This window comes from Grammomys surdaster, unplaced genomic scaffold (genome assembly GCF_004785775.1).
Source record: "Grammomys surdaster isolate TR1022 unplaced genomic scaffold, NIH_TR_1.0 150, whole genome shotgun sequence".
NCBI classification, from domain to species: Eukaryota; Metazoa; Chordata; class Mammalia; order Rodentia; family Muridae; genus Grammomys; species Grammomys surdaster.
Window position 1 is genome coordinate 9,077,650 of NW_021604608.1, and position 22,614 is coordinate 9,100,263.

The 22,614-nt window shown below is 39.9% G+C and overlaps 1 protein-coding gene across 1 annotated transcript in view; it reads left to right on the forward strand.

Annotated features, from left to right (window-relative positions):
- Positions 1-22,614, forward strand: part of Tbc1d19 (TBC1 domain family member 19) — a 113,112-nt gene that overhangs the window by 80,606 nt on the left and 9,892 nt on the right. The window contains exons 16-18 of the mRNA XM_028765245.1: positions 8,517-8,549; positions 11,969-12,078; positions 14,320-14,411. Coding sequence (XP_028621078.1) covers positions 8,517-8,549; positions 11,969-12,078; positions 14,320-14,411 — 235 coding nt within the window. The remainder of the gene's footprint in view (positions 1-8,516; positions 8,550-11,968; positions 12,079-14,319; positions 14,412-22,614) is intronic.

Genomic DNA, 22,614 nt, shown 5'->3' on the forward strand with positions numbered 1-22,614 from the left:
CAAAACACACACACACACACACACACACACACACACACACACACACACACACTCAAGAACATTAGCCTTATCTGGAGACTTGGGCAAATCCCAGTTTGGGAGGGGGATGCTATTAACATCTTACAGCACACAGAACAACCTCATCACAAAGATGAGGGAAGGCTCTTGAAAAAAAATAATGAAGATATATTACTTTAAATCTCTTTGCAAGTGTAAAGTTGATAACTTTTTATCATCAATATTAATTAAATATATTTAAAGTGCCACATAACCTCATATCTAGAATATAAATTTAGGTAGAAGTGGAAAAACTCATTGAAATTTTATTTTAAATATGACCTCTGGATTCACATTTAGATATTATTTTTATTGTAATGGTTTGAAAAATTTAAGTACTAAAGTATCAAAGTCATCCTGGCTGTTCTGTAGAATGTGAGTGTTCTTAAAATGTAAACTTGAAGAGAACAAAGACTTTAATAGTTTTGATAATCAATATATCCAGCATTTGCAATCAAGTTTAAAAGTTTTAGTTTAGAAAAAGATATGAAAAATCCAATTTATCCATTTCTTGATCTCTATCTTTGCTGACATGTTGGTTATATGTAAGATGAGAATACAGAGGAATTTATTATTTCAACAAATGAATGCAATAAACTCTACTAAGGAATTCCAAGTGAAAGGGTGTAAGCACTTTATCTGGTGCGAGATGAAGTGAATCAGATGAAAGTTATAAAGACGGTAAGGAAGGGGAGGCACAGCCTGGTCAGTGTGAAGCATGCTAACGTCTGTGGGCTTTGTGAGTCATAGCTTTCTACTGTCCTATCCAGTTCAAGAATTGTTTGTTTGTTTGTTTGTTTGTTGGCAGACTAAGTCTTTTATTTCTTTTTCTCCCATTAATTTATCCATGTATTCACTTTACACTCCAGTTGCAGCCCCCCTCCTCTTAGTTTCCCCCTCACACAGCCTCCCTCCTCTTACTCCTCTCCTCTGAGAAGGGAGAGGTCCCTTAACCCTGTCTCTGGGTACCAACCCACCCTGGCACACCAGGCCACTGCCAGACTAGGCACATCCTCTCCCATGAGGTCAGACAAGGCAGCCTATTTAGGGAAACAAGATCCACAGGTGAGAAAAAGAGTCAGGGACAGCCCACACTCCAGTTGTTGGGGAATCCACATGAAGAACAAGCTACACATGTGTGAGAAGCCCGTGTCCAGCCCGTGCATGCTCCTTGGTCGGTGATTCAGTCTCTGGGAGCCCCCTAGGGTCCACATTAGTTGACTTTGTTGGGCTTCCTGTGGCCCTCGGGGTTCCTCAAACTTTTTCCCTCAACTCTTTCACAAGTCTCCCTGAGTTCTGTCTAATGTTTAGCTGTGGATCTCTGTACTTCCTTTGGCTGGCTGCTGGGTAGAGCCCCTCAAATGTCAATCATGCTAGGCTCCTGTCTGCAAGCACAACAGAGTGTCAGGGATTGGCTCTTGCCCATGGAATGGTTCTTAAGTTGGTCCAGTCACTGGTTGGTCACTCCCTCAGTCTCTGCTCCATCTTTATCCCTACAATTCTTGTATGCAGGACAAATATTGGGCTGAAGGTTCCATGGGTGGCTAGCACCCTTATCCCTCCACTGGGAGTCCCAGCTTACTACAAGAGGTGGCCACTAAAGACTCCATATTCACTACTGCTAGAGTCGTCCTCACAGACACCCTGGAACCACTCCCATCACATGGGATGTACAGTTCGCGTCGAGACCTTCCTGATGCATAGGGGCTGGGGGAGGGGGGGGATCCATAGCATACTGTGGAACTTGGAAGCCAGATCCATTGTGCCCCAGCACTTAAAGCACATGCTTTGATGGATAGTAGCCAAGTAAATAAAACTTGACTCTTGAACAGCTAAAGTGTGGGGGGCTCTGAAGAAACTGGCTAAGAAACAGTCCTATCAAAGAAACCCAGTGCATGTCCTGGGGCACTCCTTGGGCACCCTGCTTGTTTTCCCCTGGCCAGGATTTCACTATGTCCTTCATGGAGACTTTTTGGAGTCCTCTTTAATCTTAGTCAGGCTCTTCTTAGATTCATGTTCATACTTGCATGTGTTACTTTACATTTGGAGAGCACTAGATAGCTCTGAGTATTGAACATCTGTGTTATACTAAAGATTATACTGATTATACTCGTACACTTTAAATACTCATTTATACTTGAGGGAACTCAGTAAAAGTTCCTAAATTAAAATAAGAATTCAAAGAAGATGGATAACTTAAAGTGACAAAGAATTCAAATTCATGACTATACAATTTCATTGAGTCTTTGTTCTTTATATTGAATCATAGAGAACATCTTATGCTACATCTTAATCTCACATTTATAAGTGAATTTTTACTTTATGGTTTTTATTTACAGACCCTCATTGTACTTAGAAACAGTAACAGCATTATCTGTCACCTCACAGAGGATGCTGAGCTGGATTCTGAAGATAATGCAGGATGTGAAATGTGGCCCTTGCTTTATGTAGAGCAATTGGTGATTTCAGATCTTAGGAGAATGTAATGAAAATTTAACTGAGCATGAGTGATATTGATGTACACAGCCCTTCGGGCTGCTATGTAGCTCACTAGCCCAATCACTGTAATATTTATTACAAGTGCCTTGTCCTGATTAAGCTATGTCTCACTTAGCAGATCATCAGAATGTGTAGTAGTTGAAAATAGCAATAGGTTCATTTCAACCCACTGATTGAAATGTTTCAGTAGAGGCTTAACAGGGGAAGACAAAAACAGGTTCTTAAAAAATATTTTATTTTCAAATATCACGGGTTGGGGCATAAGAATGCAGGTGCTGTATCAAGATAAATTCATGGTTAGTTGAAGAGGGTAAGGATTTTGCTATTGTTTTTAGGTTATAGCTTCTTTTAGTAGTGTTCTGATAGGATGCATTGTATACAGAGTTATCAGTGAAAGCTACTGAAGTCTGAAAGCCTGCTGATGGCAAGTGTGCTGTACCTCAGAGACTCCAGACTCAGAATCAGACACCAGAGGCAGCAGAGATGTATGTCACCTGAGCTACATGTGGGTGAATTCACAGGCAGCAGAAGCCCATGGACTACAGGCCTTCCTCATAGTCTCAGCCCTAGTCTCCGAAGATAATGAACAATTTTGAAAGTTGGTTAGTGAGCTGAGCATTTGGAGGGAAGAACAGAAATTAGGAGGCTTTTGTACAACCACAGGTAAGAGCTCGCCAGAGCCCAATTACAGTCCTTGGATGGAGGTAACTAAATAAATGGTTCAAAAATAGCAGAGGCAGACTCTCCAGGCTTCATGTCTCTTTCTGTAAGCATGTAATGGGCACAATTATATTCTGTCACACTGCTTATCTCAGTGGGTGGATAAGTAGTATCTATCCTATGCTCAAAGGATTTCTGTTTTACAAAAATAAAACTAGGCCAGTGAGATAAGAGAAGGAAAACGGCTTGTGTTAATTGATGACTTATCAAGTTTTTTACTGTGGTACATACATTGGCTTTGCTAGCTCACCTTCCACTTGGCAACACTATAGGGAAAAGCTAGGCAACCCATCACCCTCACAGGATCCATCTGTCATAAAGCCAAATATTAAAGGTTATAAGCCAGAGCAGGAATCTGGTAACATTTTTTTGTGCTTTCTTGCTTGGACACAGATACCTTTATAACAATGTGGAAGGCCAGGTTTGGATTCTTTGTCTCCTCAGTCATCCCTAGAGTATAATAAGCACACCTCTTTCTCATCCTGTTTATGCTTTCACAGAGAACCACCCTTGGACCACTTCTGTATCCTGCAGTATGTATATTCTTCAGGATGGAAAAGAACAATCAAGCTTTGTGAGCTGGCTTTAGGAAACTTGGCCTAGAAATATGGGGTGGTCACTAAGAACAGTAGACTCAGTTTAGGGTCACTGTCCTGACTCTGAGAGAGTTATGGAAGAATAAATAGGTTAAATAACTTACCTCTATGTCTGTAGACAGTGATAGAGCCAGGATTGCATAGTGTTGTCTGGGCTCACAGAGAGTCGTGCCTCATCCAATCAGGGCAGGTGAGCTAGTACAGGAGTGTTTTGGATGAAGTTCAGGGACCTCTGGGAGCTGATTCTAGAGTGTTGCTAAATATGATCAAAATACATTATATAAAATTCTAAAATAATATGATATATAAAAAACTTTGAAGGAGTAAGCCAGAGGCAGGGCTAGTGTATGAATATGGGGGGAATCATTGCCTAAAGACCTGTCCACTCAATGGCTGAAGAGGATAGCATCCTCTTCAGGACTGAGGATTCGAGTCATGTTTGTAGGGTGGGGAAAGGGAATGAAGTTGGTGATACAGCCCAGTTGACCAGAAAGAGACAACATACTACATCAGGCACCAGAACCGAAGGAGAACTAGAAAGCAGTAATAGTTGAAAGGATCTCGTCCTGCATGTCAGGGGATGTGCTGAGCAATCATAGAAACAGCATCCAGAAGAAGGCAAGATGCTGGACTTTCAGTTTTAATGAGAACTCTGATAGGGAGTGTGGAGGTAAATGTGATAGAGTCTTGGAACTAGCTGAGATTAGGAGTGGCCAAAAGAACCCCAGAAAAAACAAAACACATAAGCAGAAGTTTAGGGGAAGCAGCCTACTCCGCCCAGCTCATCATTGCCATGGTAGGGTCAAGGATGAGAAGAAACCTTCAATTATCTGAAGCGAATTAACCACAACAGGCAGCGAGACCCCCTAGATATGGCTATCAGAAGTTAGGACCGTATAGGCAGAAAATATACTGCATCATGTAAGGCTATCTGGAAAAGTAAAGGGAAGAAACATAGAAAGTTGACTTTTCCTAAAAAAAATTTGATCCTGGCTTCAAAGGAAGGAAGTTTATATCTATTTAATGGAAATATAAAATCTGGGGAAAATGAACTTTTAATGATGTGTGATGAGGGCATATATATAGGAGTGTGTGTGTGTATTGTATATAAAATCTTTGGTTGAAAGATTTCCATAGAAACTAAAGATACAAAACTTAGCAGCTTACTGTGCTTCTGTGCTCCATAAGTAGAAGTAAAGAGTAAATCCTACGGCCACACACCGTACACTAGCCATGTACAGTGAATGTTTCTCCTCACAACTATCAGTTGACTGCCAGACCATCCAGCCTCTGTGACTTCTTCTCCCTTTGCCTGGCCTGACTATGCCCCCTCATCCCTTTTTAGCCTGCTATTTTTCTTGATAGCATTTATCACTGTCTGAATGTAGAAACTTATTTTATGATTTTTCCATAACAAACGGCCAGTTTCAGTCCTTAGAATAACATCTAGCACATCCTAGATGTTCAGGAGATACTTGTGACGTAATAAATGTGAAGGGGAGGGAGGATAATTGGACAGGATTCCAAAGCAGGGATTGCAGGCTTGTTGTACAGCCAGCCAGTGGGTAAATAGTCGATGTTTTCCTGACCACTGTCTCTGTTCCCTATTACCATTTGTTTTTGTAAATAGTCCTTTAAAAGCACAACAGCCATTCCTAGTTCACAGTGAAATTAGCTTGCTGACAGCTGGAGAACTCAAGGAAACAGGATTTAGCGATCTGAGAGGGGAACAGAAATGTCTTCTTGCTGAGGATGCAAGTGAGAAAAAGTCAAGTATAAACAACAGCCAGGCCAGTGACCTCAGCCTCCTAGTACAGGGGAGGGAGGGTCTGCTGGGTGTTAAAAGGGAGAACATTTTCAAAGCATGGCGAGGCTAAACAAAGAACAATAACAAGAACCTTAATAAGCACCAGAGCAGCCGAGTTAGGACAGTGTATTATAAATCTGTCCAATGCTATCAGGTGAGACACAGGAGGAAGAGTTCCTGAGACTTAGAGCACGTGACACCTAAGAGCCATGCTGCCTAACTTCTGGGTGGAATGGCACACTAGCTCAGAATAATAACTGGGTTCCCATGATGGTATTTTTATTGAATTATTTTCAACAAGGAAATATTGACATTATTTTGTGAATGCCTATGTCAACTATATACATTTATTACACACCCATGCATTTTAATTCTCTATTAATGGCTGAGCTACAGTTATTACCTCATTTAATCATGTGAAGTAGGTTTTATTATGTTCTCTGATTTGTGGTTAAGGGAAGTGAAGCTTGCAGAAGTTAAGAAACTTACTGAAAGACACAAAAAGCTCCTAAGTGGCAAAACTAGATTGGTCAAGCAAGTGTGCTGTCACTGGTTATGGCCTTCAGTGACTGCAGTAGAGTACTGGGTCATGCACTGAAACCTAGAGACAGTTACTGTCCTCACCCTTTCTTGGTCACCATTTTTATGTTCCCTGGATGAGAACATAGATAGTATATATCGGAGAGAATAGCAAACACATTAGATAACAATCCAAACCCAGAATTATCTCCAACTGGAATGGTTCACAAAGAAGAAATGTAGCAGATAAGGATACAGATCCTACTCAGGTCCAAAAACAACTGTCTCAATGCACTGTCTTAGCTGTGGCTATGTAGGGAGGAAAATACTTCGAGGTTTTAGTCATCAGCTTTCCGATGAGAATAAAATGAGGAGCTGTGCCAGACCTTTTTTTCCCCCCGAGGAACAAATCAAGAACTTCATAGAACCTCAGAGGGTTCCCATTTGTGCCAGGGCTGGACTAAAGTAACTATTTCTGCACATTTCCAGAAGGGTTGTATATGACCTTCATGGTCAAAATTGGGAATATGAAGTAGACATCACAGGGAGCCGGAGTTTGACCCAGCGTGACACAAGCATGCCTTGGAAACAGCCCGTGTCCTCTATTGCCGGCCATGCTTTAGACTGAGATCCAAGTCAAAATGGCTTGCTAGCACCATTTTGCCTCCTTACTGGTTAAAGAATCCAACTTTTCTATACATTAAAATAAGTAAACAAACAAATCAATAAAACTTTGGATTTTTTTCAAGTGTGCATTGATAAACTAATTTAGTATACTGCTAGATATTCAGTAGTGTCAATTACAAGTATTCTGTTCAGAATCAAGGCTATATAAATTCCAACTTTTATGGAATATAACAAAATGTTTAGTGTGCTAAAGTTACACTTTAAGTCTTTCTTTGTCGGGTGGTGGTGGCACATGCCTTTAATCCCAGCACTTGGGAGGCAGAGGGGCAGGCAGATTTCTGAGTTCGAGGCCAGCCTGGTCTACAGAGTGAGTTCCAGGACAGCCAGGGCTACACAGAGAAACCCTGTCTCGAAAAAACAAAAAAGTCTTTCTTTGCAGCTGATGTGGACTTCGTGTAAAATTTTTGCCAATTATTATACCATATAAATGTATATACAGCCCTGTCAACGTGTTTCCTAAGTCACTCCAAGAATATAATTATTAGTAAAACTGATGAAATAGTTGTGGTATTTTATATAAAGTGATATTTTTTAAATGCCTTGAAACTCTCCCTGATCCTTGGTAGACTGGACTCTAGTAAGTGGGATGTTGCTGTTTAGGGGGAACGTTATGAACTAACTTTAAGGACATTGCAGTAATTCTCAAATTTACTTCCATGGCCAGCCTTTATAGCTTGATCCTCTTCTTTGTAAGCATGTGTATTAGTCTAGATTGCTCTACTATCTCAGTAGAAAATTAATTTGAATGTCTCATCAGGAGACGATTTCTCTTCAATCTAGTCTTTTTAAAGGAAAGAATTGAGCTGAAAGACACAGACAGTGTAGCAGAAGTTTATTTACAAAGCAAAGCAAAATGATAGTACAACCCAGAGAGGTTTGAGCAGGCTGATCCAAATCTGTGTATCTGTGTGTTGGGGGTGGGGTAGGTGGAGTGCAGGGCAAGAGAACTGGACAGACCGTTGGATGTTGCCCTGTTGACTTTTTTAATGTATTGTAAATATTTATGAGATGTGTGGTGTATTTATGCATGGGAATAAGGGTATCTTTTTGCTCTCTATAAATCATGGTGAACCCCATTGCCTTTATAGGACATTTCTTTCCATGATTCTATTGAAAAGCTCAGAAAGGAAAAGGTCCAGATCATAATGCAGATGCTATTGTAATTAAACCTTAAACCCGGGCTTTTGAGGATGATAACAACTTGACTCCTTGTTGATACATGAGTCACAGTTGGGAAGGGAAAATGATTTAGTTTCTGACACAGTGGGAACAACCAAGTTGCAGTTGAAGGTGTTCATGCACAAAGCTGCATTTTGACTATAACGGGACACACAGAGGCAGAATGTCAGCTCTCTCCTTTCTAACTCTCACCTAAGGCAAGGCACAATGGTAGTTTCCCACAGTCACCTCATGGCTAACTCCTTGCTTACTCAGTCTTAGATACAAGTTTGAAAATGTCTAGTTTACTTTTCTCAGAGTGTTAAAACAACTGTGGGTGGTTACCATCACTGTCTTTCTGACATTTCAGATGAAGTGGAAGCAGAAAGTAGACACCTGTCCATTTACAGTTTTGATTCTTTAACTCCTGCATGACACAGCAGTGTGTGACTGATACTCTGTTTACATTTCAGGTGTCATCCCTTTCCATGGGTTTTCCATGTATGGTAAGTTGGGCTTGATATAGTCATCATTTTTGTTATGTCTGGGAAATGTCAACATAGCAATAATGCTCATTATCTCACCATTTATACCATCTTAAAGTATTATATACATTTAAAACATTAAATTTAGTATTTTGTATGTCTAAGAAAATTAAAAACAAAGATCATAACTGTTCAGATAATGGTTTCTCAGAAGACAAGAATTAAAGTACACTATGACGGTTGCTGTGAGCTTTGCCAGCTAATTTAATGGAATAAGAACGTATCAATATTTAGCTTTACTGTAGTAATAAAAACAGCATGGAACTGACACAAAACCAGACATGCTGATTAATGGAATCAAGCAGAAGCCAAAGACATAAGTTCACATACTTGTGGATGCCTGTGATATTTTTGTTTTGTTTTTTGTTTTTTGTTTTGTTTTGTTTTGTTTTTTGAAGAAGCAAAAAACACTGGAGAAAATACAGCATCTTCAACAACTGGAGCTCATCAGACTCCATGCATGTAGAAGAAAGAAAATAGATCCGTACTTATCACCCTGCACAAAATCCAACTCCAAATGCATCACGAACCTCAGCATAAGGCCAGATACCCTGAATCTGATAGAAGAGAAAGGGGAGAATAGACTTGATCTCACTGGCTCAGAAAGGACACTCTGACCAGGACACCAATAGCATAGCACTAAGACCAACAGTTATTAAATGGGACCTCATGAAGCTGAGAAGCTTCTCTATGGCAAAGGACTCCATCATTTGGGCAAAGAAACAGCCTACAGATCTTTAGTAATTATACATCAGAGAGAGATTATATCTAAAATATATAAAGAACTAAAAAACTTGAACATCAATAATGCAAATAACCCAATTAAAATGTGGTACAAAGCTAACTAGCTAAGATCCAGCTATACCACTCTTAAGTATATCTATCCAATATCAGTGGACTCTATCCTACCTCAGAGAAATACATTACTTATCCATGTCCATTGCTGCCATATTCGTGGTAGCCAGAAACTGGAAGCAGGTTACATGTCCTTTGACTGATGAATAGATAATGAAAATGTAGTACATTTATACAAAAGAAAAATGCAATTGTGAAAATAACAGGTAAATGGACATAGCATCCATTTTATCCTCCATGAAACAACCGAGACACAAAACACAAATATTGTATCTTTTTCTTAATGTGGAAATTGGATTTTAAGCCTTTGATATGTGTGCTACAATACAAATAACCTCAGAGCTTAGGTACGAAGTAAGGGACTCGGGTGGAGGAGAGACTCCCAAGGAATGGGAACTAGAATACAGTGCTATGGAGTATCAAAGGGAGACCAAAATAGGAGGATTAAATAGAGAGGGGCATGGGAGAGAAGTATAAAGGAGGGAATATGGGGAGGGCCATTTGAAAACTATATGAATACTACTACTATAGAAGATTTATGAAATATACACATATAAAATATGTATATTTAATATATGTATATGTAATAACATATACATATTTAATATTTAAGTTAATATATTAAATTTGATATGTATTAGATATATATGACATATAAATATGTTTGATGTATATAGAAAGAAATGAGAATAATCTAAACGGAGCCACCAAATAGTAGGGGAGACACTGTTCCAACTAGACATCCCATGCCACCAAGTAAACCCTCCAGTGCAGGAGTGGGTTACATCCTGTTGCAGCATTGGCCAGAGGAACCCCATGGAAACCCCCAACATTATAGGCTATGTCTAAGGCTGTTGGATGCTCTCTACAATCTGATGGTGACTATTTTTTTCTTTTCATTGATTCTTTGTGAGTTTCACATCATGCACCCCAGTCCCACTCTTCTCCCTGTCCCCTTGTATCTGCCTCTACCCTTAGTGTGTTCTATGGTACATCTCTCTACAGCCATTAACTGAATATAAATCTTCAGAGAGGGTTAGCGCCTGATGAGATCCTCCCCATGGTGTGATCAGATGTTGCTCTTGTGCGTATCTGTAGGTGTTCACAGTCACTGTACGTTGAAAAATGCAATGGCCGTGTGATATCAGGAAGTCAGTGGTCCACATCTTTATTTTTCTATAGCTTCCTGCTTCCTCCAGCTCTTACATTCTTTCTACCCATCTTCTACAATGTTTCCAGAAACTTGGTGGTGGTGACATAGGTAGCTCATTCATAGCTGAGCATTCAGTTGTCACTTATTTCCATCCTGTTGAGAGTGGAGAGCATGTGCAGTTACCACTGTCCACTGCATAAAGAAGCCAGAAGGTAACAGGTGGTAAATATGATCAAGGTGCATTATATATATATACAAAAATGTCACAAAACCCATTATGAATAATTTATACTAATATGTAGCAAAATATTTGCAGTAAGAACTTGTATCTTAGGAAGGAATGCCTGTATTCTGATACATAATATCTGATTGTTAGTAAATACCATACTTAACAATATTAAAAGTTTTGTCTTTAAGAAACTGATAAAGATGCTCCCTTGGTACTACTTATATGGTATAGTCCTTTGAAAGTCATAGCCAATGAAATAAAATAAGATAAACAAGGAAATAAACAAATACTGGAAAAACAAAACTTATTGTTATCAGATATTGTATTTATGTGCATAGAAAATCTAAAAGAATAGTCAGATAGTCTGTGAGGACTGATAAGGCTGATGAATACACAATCACTATAAAAATAAATTTTCTTCCTATTCTCCAACAACGAAGGTGCAGAAAAATTACATATTTGGCAGAAGCTCTGATTTAGTGAAAAGTGTAGCATGTCACCTTTAGCTGTGGGGTGGGGTCTTCATTTTTGAAAATCTTCAAAGGTACATGAACAGAAAGCTGGTATATTAGGTGAAAACATGGTCTACATTGTACTCTTGGATAGATACCATAGCTCTCTTGTGCCTCAGTTTCTCCATTTGCCTATCTCAGACAATAATATTATTCTAATGAATATGTTGTTATGATTATTAAAAAAGAATGAGGAACTTCCACTTGGGAGGCTGAGGAGCAGAGGGGCTCAGGGTTAGGGCAAGCATGGCTATGCCACCCTGCCTCAGAAAAGAGTAAGGTTGCCTGGTTGTTGTTTCCTTGTTACCTCACTCGGGAAAAGATATTCGAGGCACTTCTTACGGCTCTTTGAGTCTTGTATGCATACGTATTCATATGCATGTGCTATCACTTCACTCTCAGTTAACTGAGAGGCTGGGGTTCCCACCGTTTGTAACGTGTCCATCTATAATATGTGGCAGTTGTTTGAGCTTACATATATTCTCCCTTTCAACATTAAAACATGATGAAGCATGACAACAGAGCTTTGCTGTGGATATGAATGCTCTATTTTTTGTTTCACCCTTTGCCTTTCATGAGCTTATTCGAAATGTTTTAGTTCTGCAGTATTACCAATTATGTTCTCTTGCAGTTGCACCACTGTGTTTTCTGTATCATGAGCCTTACAAATTATATCAGATCTTCCGTGAGATGTACGTCCGCTTTTTCTTCAGACTCCACTCCATCTCCTCTCATCCTTCTGTAAGTTCATTAGTTGGATCAACTCAGACTCTAAACTGTTCTCTCCCTAAAGAAAAAGTCTCCTACTTAAATTATAAAGCAAGAATTTTTAATTTGTGGTGTCAAATAATGCGTTTCTTTTTTTTTTTTTTTAAAGATTTATTTATTTATTATATATGAATACACTGTAGATGTTTTTCAGACACACCAGAAGAGGGCATCAGATCTCATTACAGATGGTTGTGAACCACCATGTGGTTGCTGGGATTTGAACTCAGGACCTCTGGAAGTGCAGTCAGTGCTCTTAACCACTGAGCCATCTCTCCAGCCCAAATAATGCGTTTCTAGAGTCAATGGAAGAGAAGAAAGTGATGTTTAAGTATTTTGTGGAGTAGAGGGGAAAACATCTCTTATTAACTAGATTTTAGTTTTCTGTGTTGTGCGGGGGCTGCCGGGATTCTCACCCTTAACAAAGATACCTACCCCCTTTGTTGATTCTCCATCTGAGGAGGGAGGCTGCTGAGGTCATCTGTGCTGCTGTAGCGAAGTTTCCAGAGCAAGCCAGGACTGGGTGGGTGCTCTGCACATGGCTACTTTCTTGTTTTTACTGTTGCTAAAATTATCATTATCACTTTCTTTTTAAATGTTATTTTACTACATATTTCCTTATGTTTATTCACCGCCTACATTGACAACAGTTTAGTCTTTTATTATATTTTTTATTTCTTTATCCTTTTTATTTGTTTTCTTTTTCCCATGCACCCTGGCAAAGACAGCATTTACTTTTCTGTCAGCTTCCCCCTTTGGTGTTCTTGGCCTTCCTGTGGGTAGCCTGCCTAGCTGTCTGTGAGAACCTGTCCACTGGAAGGAAGGGTGGGCCTGCCAAAGTGCTCAGTGAAGCCTGTGTTCTTCCTACTAAATTGAACAGCTGGGTTTTATTCTTCCATTTACAACTGTATGTGCCTGCTCCATTTTCTTTGAGTTCAATTTTCCCTCCTGCATTGCTAGTGAAAGTTGGCAACTAAGAAAATTCTAGAATGTCACAGACAAGCTAACCAATCATTTTGAGACTCTCTCCAAGAGAATTGGATTTAATTATTATTTTCCATTCCTATTTAATCTAGAATAAACAGATAATATTAATAATTTTCTTTTCTAATGTCAGGATCACATTCTCATAACCTCATACACATCCCCCCCACAACGTTCACATGCACATCAAACATGCATATTCACACACACAAGCACACAGAGACATGCATATACAGACTCAGATACACATTTTATACCTCAGAGTTTTGAAAACACATTCTGGATAATACCCAGCCACACCTTCCAGCGCTGCCTTCATTGGGGGTTGACAGAAGCTCATATTCTTTTCAGGTTTACAGCCAGACTGAAACTGTTGAAATCATGACAATTTAGAAACTCCAAAAGAGGGTGAAAACTTCCTTATCAGGACAACCCAAGGAACACCAAGCCTCAGAAAAACCTAATTCATAGTTGCTGAGGAATAAACACACTTGAAAAAAAATACTAGTTTAAATTTTTTTTTTCGAGACAGGGTTTTTCTGTGTAGCCCTGGCTGTCCTGGAAATCACTCTGTAGACCAGGCTGGCCTCGAACTCAGAAATCCACCTGCCTCTGCCTCCCAAGTGCTGGGATTAAAGGCGGACACTACCACTGGCCGGCTTTAAATTGTTTATTTCTACTTCACAAATAATACTCCTTTTAAAAAAGTTGATTTAGTAAAGAAACAAAACATGTATTCTGAGTAATGAGGTATTTTTCTTTGACAACTTCTTGAGGTGATTAAAGAAGTGAGAAAAGCAGGAAATGTTTTTCCCAAAGGGTGAGACTGGAGGCAAAGAGACACATGGGGCGAGACAGGGATGGCAGAGGTACCAGGAAATGCCTGGAACCTGGAACACATCCAGAGAAAACAAAGTTTGCTACACATATGTAGCTATATGTGGCTCACAAAATGGCAGGTTTTTTGTAAAGAATGTTTATGTTTGCCTTGGATTCTTTGGCTACTAGGAAGAGAAGGTCCTTAAAAGGAGACTGCCTAGCATGTCAACAAATGTGTATTAATGACAACGTAAACTTTACCTTTAAGTACAGTGTCAGAGATCCACTCTTGTCCTCTCTCTTTTTATTCATACAGAATATTTATATACATTGTCTTTTTTGAATGACTTGTTGCCATACTTCATATCTAAAGACTAAACTATGTCTCTTCTGACTCCTTATTGGATGCAGGGTATTGTGTCACTCTGTTTGCTGTTTGAAACTCTTCTTCAAACGTATCTTCCCCAACTCTTCTATCATCTGCGAGAAATCGGAGCTCAACCGTGAGTATTTTCATTGCCTCGCTGGATCTTCACAATGCTGGAGACACAGAAACCTGTTTTCCATCACTCACACACACTATGTCCTCAAGGAAGTAAGGCAACAATTCTCTCCTCAAAAGTGATACTCGTTAAGTACAACTCTTTTTGTGCCCACCCCCACACAAATGAAAGGGTTCTTTTTTTTTAATTTTTATTTTAAAATGTTAATCACAGGGTTTATAAGTTTGGTAATGCTCAATAACAAGATGCCCATACAATCAGAAGTGTAACCCAATACCCAACTTAGCTATACCAACTATCATTCATTGACTGGTGGAGACATGTGAACATCCACCTCCATTTCACACACACACACACACCAACCCCCCCTGTCTCTCTCTCTCTCTCTCTCTCTCTCTCTCTCTCTCTCTCTCGTCTCCTAGCTCCTCCTCCTCTCCCTACTCCTCCTTTTCTTCTCCTTACTCCTCCCCCACCATTGCTTCTCCTACATATCACCCTTCCTGTTAAGATAAAACTTTTCTCTCAAAATACAATTAGAGCATAACTATACCAATTTGTATCAGTAAGGTACAAGATAGACCTAATACCTAGTCCATCATTTTGCTGACTAACCAGAACCTCTGTCATCTCTCCTAACTAAAAGACTTAGTTCTGAACCTGGCTTTTTTCTTGGCTTTACAATGAATGTCAGCTGAAAACCATCCTCTCAAGTCTGTTCTCTCAAAGTAAATAGCTGGGATTGGCTATAAGACTGTAAGTCTTCAACCCTGTCAGAAATCCAGAATGACTGAATTAACTGAAATTATGGGAAGCACAAAGTATAGCTTCTAAAACTTAGCCAGCTTATAGAGACTGCTGAACACCTGGACAGTCCCTATACTACAAAACGTTGGAGCATCTGATCTTCAGCCTTCTGGCCCAGGATCGTCTGACAGACCTAGTGGTGCAGAATTATTAAGGGCTGATTACTCTGTCTTGGCAGATATAACCAGTCGACTATTCCGCAAGTGTGTCCTTTTCAGGACAGTAATTTGTCTGTAGATGAAAAGAGGCAATTCTTGCCTAGTGGCTGTCTCACCACAACTGGAGTAACTCCAGAGACGCTCAATTTCTTCTTAGAATCCAAGACAGGAAGCTGTCAGAAGCAGATAGGTCTCTAGTCAAAATGAACCTTAATGTAGAAATGTTTGTAACGTCAATTCTGTAGACTTCTGTTTTGAAAACCAACTATCCATGTAAGGCAATCTGGACTGTTGTCTGTTAACTCCTCTCAGCTATTTCTAAATAAAATATAGAAAACACCCTAACAATAAACTCAGAGCCATGAATTTGCTATAGGCCCTTAACTCATAGGCTAACCATCTTGAATCAGTTAAAAGAGTTAAAGAAGGACTGGGTCTAAGCCTTGTATTCCTAAATGTGTTATATAGGCACAATGCCTATGAGAGTAACAATATTAATCTCACTTTTATATCAATAAGAAACTCGTACCAATGAAAACCTTAAATTTGAAATCAAAGTAAATTTTGTACCATTTAAGAAAGTATAACTTCAGCTTAATAACAATTATACAGATTTCTACCAATACGTTACGGCTATGCAATAAATCCTAGCTATTCCTCCCTGTTCCAACAAAACCACTACTTTTCCCTAGAAAGACTGTTCAATATTAACCACCTCAGTCCCCAAGCCCAGGGAATAGGGGCGCTGATTCTTCATTAACTTCTTCAAGCTGATTACGGACATTGAGATATTAGAAGAGGGGTTAGGGGAAGAGTAAATTGATAAGCCTCTGACGTCTGTGTCTTCACTGCATTCAGCTGAGATTCCAGGACATTAGAGGTTCGAGCAGGTCTGCTCAGCTTGCTTGATGAGTGAATACACCAAGGCTGTGTATTCTGCAATATACAATTCTCAAAACAAATTTTAGTATCGAGATATTTTTTGTTTGAATTCTGGAATCTAGTCTCCTGGTGGCCTGTCTTTATCATATTTAATCCATATAATTCTGGGAGTTTCTATGAGGTTGTGCTCCCACCATCCTCTCATTCCTGCCTCCCTGCTCTCAAATTCCCCAACACTAGGGAATCCAAACTATTGGGTACCAAGGCCCTCCACTTCCACTGATGCCTGACAAGGCCACCCTCAACTACCTATACAGGTGGAGCCATGAGTCCCTCCCTTTGTGTTCTCGGGCTGGATGTTTTAGAATGGCTACTCCAGCTTGTTTCTTAGGACCATTTGCTTGAAAAATTGTCTTCCAGCCTTTTACTCTAAGGTAATGTCTGTCTTTGTCACTAAGGTGGGTTTCCTGTATACAGCAAAATGCTGGGTCCTGTTTACGGATCCAGTCCATTAATCTTTGTCTTTTTATTGGGGAATTGAGTCCATTGATGCTAAGGATATTAAGGAACAGTGACTGTTGCTTCCTGTTATTTTTGTTATTAAAAGTGGAATTATCTTTGTGTGGCTATCTTCTTTTGGATTTGTTGGAAGAGGATTACTTTCTTGCTCTGTCTAGGGTATAATTTCCCTCCTTGCATTGGAGCTTTCCTGCTAATATCCTTTGTAATGCCAGGTTTGTGGAAAGATATTGTGTAAATTCGGTTTTGTCATGGAATATCTTGGTCTCTCCATCTATGGTAATTGAGAGTTTTGCTGGGTATAGTAGCCTGGGCTGGCATTTGTGTTCTCTTAGGGTCTGTATGATGTCAGTCCAGGCTCTTCTGGCTTTTATAGTCTTTGGTGAGAAGTCTGGTGTAATTCTTATAGGTCTGCCTTTATATGTTACTTGACCTTTTTCCCTTACTGCTTTTAATATTCTCTCTTTGTTTTGTGCATTTGATGTTTTGATTATTATGTGATGGAAGGTATTTCTTTTCTGGTCTAGTCTATTTGGTGTTCTGTAGGCTTCTTGTATGGTTGTGGACTTCTTGTTCTTTAGGTTAGGGAAGTTTTTTTCTATAATTTTGTTGAAGATATTTATTGGCCCTTAAAATTGGGAATCTTCACTCTCATCTATACCTATTATCCTTAGGTTTGGTCTTCTCATTGCGTCCTGGATTTCCTGGATGTTTTGTGTTAAGAACTTTTTGCATTTTGCATTTTCTTTGACAGCTGTGTCAATATTTTCTATGGTATCTTCTGCACCTGAGATTCTCTCTTCTATCTCCTGTATTCTGTTGGTGATGCTTGCATCTATGACTCCTGATTTCTTTCCTATGTTTTCTATCTCCAGGGTAGTCTCCTTTTGTGATTTCTTTATTGTTTCTACTTCCATTTTTATGTCCTGGATGGATTTGTTCAATTCCTTCACCTGTTTGGTTGTGTTCTCTTGTAATTCTTTTTAAGGGATTTTTGTGTTTCCTCTTTAAGGGCTTCTACCTGTTTATCTCTGTTACCCTCAAATTCTTTGAGAGTGTTATTTATGTCCTTCTTAAAGTCCTCTATCATCATCATTAGAAATGATTTAAAATCTGAATCTTGCTTTCCCAGTGATATGGGGAATTCAGGACTTTCTAGTGTGGGAGAACTAGGTTCTAATGATGCCAAGTACCCTGGGTTGCTGATGCTTATGTTCTTGTGCTTGCTTTTCGCCCACCTGCCCTGTGTCTTACTGGAGCCTGTCTTTCCTATTATCTTGGTTGTTTCAGAGCTGTGTGGGGTGGGTTAGAGCTGGGGCCCAAGATCTGTTCAGTGCTTGGGCCCAGACAGGAAGGAACCAGTGCTCCAGGCCGGGAGTGAATTCCTGGGTTCCAGTGGGTCCCAGTTTTCCCTGTTTGGTGCAGGTGTTGCTGTCTCCTTACCTAAGATGCTGCCCAGGTTAGAGTCCCAGGGAGGCCCACTTCCTCTGGGTTTTGTGAGATCGGGTGCAGAGCAGCGGCCTGGGATTTGCTCAGTGCTCAGGCCCAGACTAGAAGGCAATGAAAGTGTTCTTAGTAGAGGCCCTGGTATATAGCTTGGTGGGAAAGCACTTGTCCTACATGTGTGAGCCTCTGGGTTCAGTTTCCAGCACTGAAAACAAAATGTACTTAGATGGACTAGCATCCTATTAGAAGCTGTATTCACAGGTATTGATTCTTATGTCTAATATAAGGATCACCAAATTCATCCAATTTTCATTCATAATTGAGATAAGTACAACCTGGGAAATATGATAATACCAAAATTAAGTCAATGTATCAGATTACAACTTATGAATTATGTAAGGTTAAGGTTTGCTGTTTTAACAAAAGGGAAGCCAAACACCTCCTAGCAGTTGTCTTGTGTTTTCTCCTTACAGAAGTTCGCATTTGCTTCACTGATCTCAGTATGAGCCATAGGTGAATGTATTGATTAGCTCTGACCTTAGTAAGTGGTTCTGTCTCCTTTTAAATAATATCTAGATTAGCGCTTTGCTCTTGTTCTCTAAGCAGCCCCTGTGCCCCCCACACAAATGCACACTGTTAAGGAAGGTCTGTGTAAAAACTGAACACTAACTCCTTGAGGCCATGGGACCTAACAGCAACCAAGTGTGGTGGTATTTGTCTTTGTCACACTTAAATCTACACAGAGCCTCCCTGAGCTGGTGTCAATGTAACCCAGCTGCAAATGTCACGTCTATGAAGCTGTGCCACCAGGTAACATTATGCTGCAAGTTCTTTATGCTTAAATCAAGAAACTCAATTTCCTTACCTTATAATGTGGATAATTGCCAACTTACAGAATTGTTTGCAGATTCAGTGATTACTGACAAGATACAGACATGGAAAGGGAGGATGAGAGTACTATATCTCCTTCTCTCAAACCCCATTGAATTTGAGAAAGATTTCCAGTGTTATTTAAAAAATACTTCACAATCTCATTTGATAATTCAGAATTGGTACTATTTCCTTTGTAGCCTCTTTAAAAAAGTATAGGTTTGACAATGCCTGCCATGCCTCTTTTTGTTGATTATTCTGCCTCAAGCTTTATTAACTTCAGCCATCTTTGGAAGATTGGGCTTTATATTCTGTTGCGTTTTCTCTTGTTTCACTGTGTCAGTTATATTGATTTATGCTCTTTTATTCTTTCTTCCTTTATACTTTGTGTTTATTTTGCTCTTTTTTTATTGGATATTTTCTTTACATTTCATATGTTATCCCCTTACCCCATTTCTCACCCCCTGCCCAGGAACCTCCATCCCATCCCCCCTCCTCCTGCTTCTATGAGGATGTGCCCCCACTTACCCCCCACTCCCACCTCCCCACCCTCGAATTCCCCCACATTTGGCGTCCAGCCTTCATAGGACCAAGGATCTCCTCTCCCACCTATGCCCTACAAGGCCATCCTCCACTACATATACAGTTGGAGCCTTGGGTCCCTCCCTATGTGCTCCCAGGCTGGTGCTTTAGACCCTGGGAGCTGTGGTTGGTTGGTATTGTTGCTCCCCTCATGGGGCCGCAAGCCCTTTCAGCTCCTTCAGTCTTCTCTCTGACTCCTCCATTGGGAACCCCATGATCAGTTCAATGGTTAGCTGTGAGCATCCGCCTCTGAATATGTCAGACTTTGTCAGACCTCTAAGGAGACAGCTATATCAGGCTCCTGTCAGCATGAACTTCCTGACATCCACATCAGCATCTACTTTTGGTGACTGCACATGGGATGGATACCCAGGTAGAGCAGTCTCCAGATGGCCCCTCCTTCAGTTTATGTCCCATACTTTGTCTCCATATTTGCTCTCTTGAGTATTTTGTTACTCCTTCTAAGAAGGGCCAAAGCACCCACATTTGAACCACTTCTTCATGAGCTTCATGTGGTCTGTGCATTGAATCTTGGGTATTTCAAGCTTTTGGGCTAATATCCACTTATCAGTGAGTGAATACCATGTGTGTTCTTTTGTGATTGTGTTACCTCCCTCAGTATGAAATTTTCTAGTTCCATCCATTTACCTAAGAATTTCTCGAATTCATTGTTTTTAATAGCTGAGTAATGTAGTGAGAACTTGTCTCAAAAAACAAGGTTATTTTTCTATGATTGCTTTCTGTTTTCATCCCATTATTGTTGGGGAGTACATTTCATATGACTTCAGTGCTTTTAATTTTTCTTAGATTTGTTTTTCTGACCCAAATATAATCTAAGACAAATGTTGCATATCCACTTTGAAAAGAACTTAAGTTCTTGAGAGAAGGCTCTGTGTGTAAAAATCATCTGATGCACAAGCCTGATGACCTAACGTCCCATCCTCAGGGCCTCCATAAAAGGCTGGATGTAGTAGCTTGCATATGCAATCCTAGCACTACTGTAGTGACATGGGAAGCAGGAAGAGAAGACTACCAGAAAGCCACAGGCCAGCTGCCTGTGGGAGTACACAACCCTGAGCAACAGCCACAGGGAGCCTGCCTTAGAGTGAGGGTGGAAGACACGAACCAGCCCCTAAAAGTTGTTCTGTGACCAACACACATACACACCACACCACACCTCACCACACAGTCACATACAAAAAGGATTTGTGTTTCATGAATATTTGGCAGGAGTCTGTAAATGTCAATAAGGCAACTATGTTGATAAGCCATCTATCTACTTTTATTCAGCTCTTTGACAATTTTCTTTTGTTCTTCATTATTCAGCAATGAATCTTTAGATACAATTGTGGGTGTCTTCTTCCTTCATTGTTATATATATTGGATTCCTGTTTTAGGGAGACTTGCCGTAATTGTTTTCCTTTATTTTTGACTATAAATCTACTATACCAGACACTAGTACACTTCTGTTGATTACGAATTACATGTTTTCTATTTCTAACTGAACATATTAATTATCAATGCTTTTAAGTTTCAAGTAGGCTTTTTAAAAATTAATTCTTTATTGGATATTTTATTTACATTTCAGATGCTATCCCCTTTCCCCATTTCTCCTCCCACCCAGAAATTCTCCTATGTAGTAATCTCTCTTCCACTGGTATGTTTATACCATTTATTATTTAATGCAACTGATATTATTTGGTTGAAATCTATTTTGTCACAGTTTTCTGTGTTCTTCCATTTCGTTTACTCCTACCTACTTCAGAAGCTCAGCACCTGTTATTCTCCTTTATAGGCACCGTATTATTATATATTGTGCTGTTAGTAGACTGAGCTTTGATAGGTGCCTCCTCTTTCACAGCATTTACCAGGAAGTGAATATATTCTACTCTTAAACAAATTCTAGACGGGTATCTCAACACTTCTAGAACATTTTAATCCTTGTTTTCTGTGGTTGCTATCAAGACTTTACCTTCCAGGAATGTGATTGTAATATATCTAGACTGATATTTATTTGAGTTTATTCTGTAGGAGTTTGTTGATCATCCTATGACTTTATATCTGTTGTCATATTGGGGAGTTTTTTCTTTAACTATCATGCTCTGGATATGTTTTGTGCACCACACTTACTCTCCTCTTCTGGGTTACAATGACACCATGGCAGTGCTTTCAGTTTTGCCCCCTAGATACTTGAAGCTCTATCTGTGCTTTTTGTTGATGTGTCTTTTTAATTTTTATTATTTGGTTTTCCAATCACTTTGTCTGTAGTTTGGACTCAAAACATCTTTAGATCATATATTTTTCCATTAATTAATTTATGTATTCACTTTACATCCCAATCGCTGCCCCTGCTCCTCCTGGTTCCCCTACTTACACACTTTCTCCCTCCTTCCATCTCCCTTCCCTTCTTCTCTGAGGATGGAGCCCCACCCCAGGTATCCCTACAAGTCTCTGCAGTACTAGGTGTATCCTTTCCCACCAAGGCCAGAAAAGCCAGCCCAGTTAGGGAAATGGGGTCCATAGGCAGGCAACAGATTTAGGGAAAGCCCTTCTACATGTTAGAAGACTGAGCTGCATAGCTGCTACTAGATCCAGACCATGTATGCTCTTTGGTTGGTGGGTCAGTCTCTTAAGGGCCCAAAGGATCCAGGTAATTGACTCTATTGGTCTTCTTGTAGAGGCCCTATCCCCTCTAGATTCCTCAGTCCTTCCCCCAGTTCTTCCATAAGACTCCCAAGCTCCATCCAGTGTTTGACTGTGGGTCTCCACATCTGTTTCGGGGAGTCTCTCAGAAGACAGTTATGCTAGCCTCCTGTCTGCAAGCATAACAGAGCATCATTAATAGTATCAGGGATTGGTACTTGCCCATTGGATGAATCGTAAGTTGGGCCAGTTATTGCTCATTCACTCAGTCTCTGCTCCATCTTTGTCCCTGCATTTCT